At 47.5% G+C, this 1,672-nt stretch overlaps 1 protein-coding gene across 1 annotated transcript; it reads right to left on the bottom strand.

The window, feature by feature from the left end:
- Positions 1 to 421: 421 nt before the first annotated feature.
- LAESUDRAFT_733121 (uncharacterized protein) lies at positions 422 to 915 on the bottom strand (the record flags this gene model as incomplete). Its single annotated transcript, XM_040910393.1, has 2 exons — positions 422 to 771; positions 827 to 915. A coding segment is annotated over one exon (189 nt), but the record flags the coding sequence as incomplete, so codon positions are not given.
- Positions 916 to 1,672: the final 757 nt, after the last annotated feature.

Raw genomic sequence — 1,672 nt, 5'->3', positions numbered from 1 at the left:
TGCGCTGGGTCTTTGAGAAACTGGTAAGTGTCGCACGCACAGGCCGAAGTGATAAATGTTTGCTTACTCCGATTCGGATCTGCCATGGCGTTCGTAAATTACAATCATAGTCGAGATGAACAAAGGGACTTACCGAAGATCACTACTTTGTTTGCCCCTGTCAAGTTCAATCCCGTTCCACCGGCTAAGGTCGAGATCAAGAATACGAATACATCAGGATCTTCGTGGAACTTGTCAATAAGCGACATTCCTGATCATCAGAAATAAGCAAGGCTTGGACGCGCATAGAGGATAGACGATTACGTACGATCAGACGGTTTGGTAGATCCGTCCAATTTGATAAACTCAATACCTGATGGATATATGCTGCAGGTGAGAGGGTAGTTCAAAGCGTACATGAGGATGAACTGACTCCGTGATCTCAAATGGAAGTCAAGCATATCCAATAACTTAACAGATTTGGTGAAGATCAAAACCTTGTTCAAAGGATCCTTTCTCCAATCTTCTAACAAAGATCCTAGAATCTGGAATGGCGTGTCAATGTTTGCATACGACTGCTCGGCGTAGACACTGAATGCACTAGCCACTTTCCGCAGAATTCCGGAACGAGCATTGCGGGACCGTACTTAGGTGCAGAGCCCTCGCCGAAGACGATCCTCGATAGTTCTCGACGGCGGATCGTCTGCATACCAGAATAGTGAGACACAGCTGTACTCGTCGGGTATTGAGGCATTACCTGTTCTTGGGTGTCCGTTGGGGCTGATGCGGGTCGTGAGTATTTCCTAATCGAATAGTTCAAAGGAAAAGCCTCACAGGGCAGAATCAGAGCCAAGTGATTCGAGATGTTGATCAGCGTTATCAACTATCTGAATAAGTTGCCCTTCTTAAATGGATGACAGCACTTCTTCCGCCTGAAAGCAGTATCAGCATGAGCGGAATCAATGCGTGTCAGACGATTCTGTACGGTTTCCGTGAGCCACAATCACATCGTTCGTCCCTCCTTATCATGTTTTGGACGGCATTGGTGCTTAGTATGTGCTTATAAACTTGAATCTGCATGTTGGTCAGCGGACAGAATACTACTTGGTCATCCTTTTCCGGCAGCTATTAGACAGGTATGTCAGGATTTCTAGTATTTCACAACCGAGCTGATCGCATACCTGATCCTGAATGGTCTGCTTGGTCCTGTATCACAATAGAAAGGTGATGTTGAGACGATATATTTGTACATTTTGAATATGTCCTGCTCACCTCCTCAGGAAGAAGTTAGGCAACAGCTTGGTCTTCAGAATCTGTTCCACGAGCTAGAGACGGATCGACTCAGACGTTGCAGGAGTATTCAGCCATTCACTTATAATCGCCTTCGTTCTCTGCTCGACGCTAGCGCTCTTGCTCTGGCCAGCATTTAGAGGCCGAGAGACATATCCTTCCCACTGATGTTTTGTTCCGACGCTTCCCGGGTTCACCCAGTCGAGGATAGCCAAAACTCTGAGAACGAGTTTTGGATGGCTATTGGAGCTCACTGTTCACGACAAGCTGACAGATGGAGTAGATGTACAAAGGACTCGCCTGTGCCGGTGAAGCCAAACCGCGTCGTGCAGGCGAGCTGATTGAATGCCGTCGCCAGCGCCGAACGAGGGACCTTCACGCGGTGAACTTCATCAACGATGAC

This window comes from Laetiporus sulphureus, assembly GCF_001632365.1.
Source record: "Laetiporus sulphureus 93-53 unplaced genomic scaffold LAESUscaffold_321, whole genome shotgun sequence".
NCBI lineage: Eukaryota > Fungi > Basidiomycota > Agaricomycetes > Polyporales > Laetiporaceae > Laetiporus > Laetiporus sulphureus.
The sequence above is the reverse complement of the archived record's forward strand: the minus strand, read 5'-3'. Positions and strand labels throughout refer to the sequence as shown.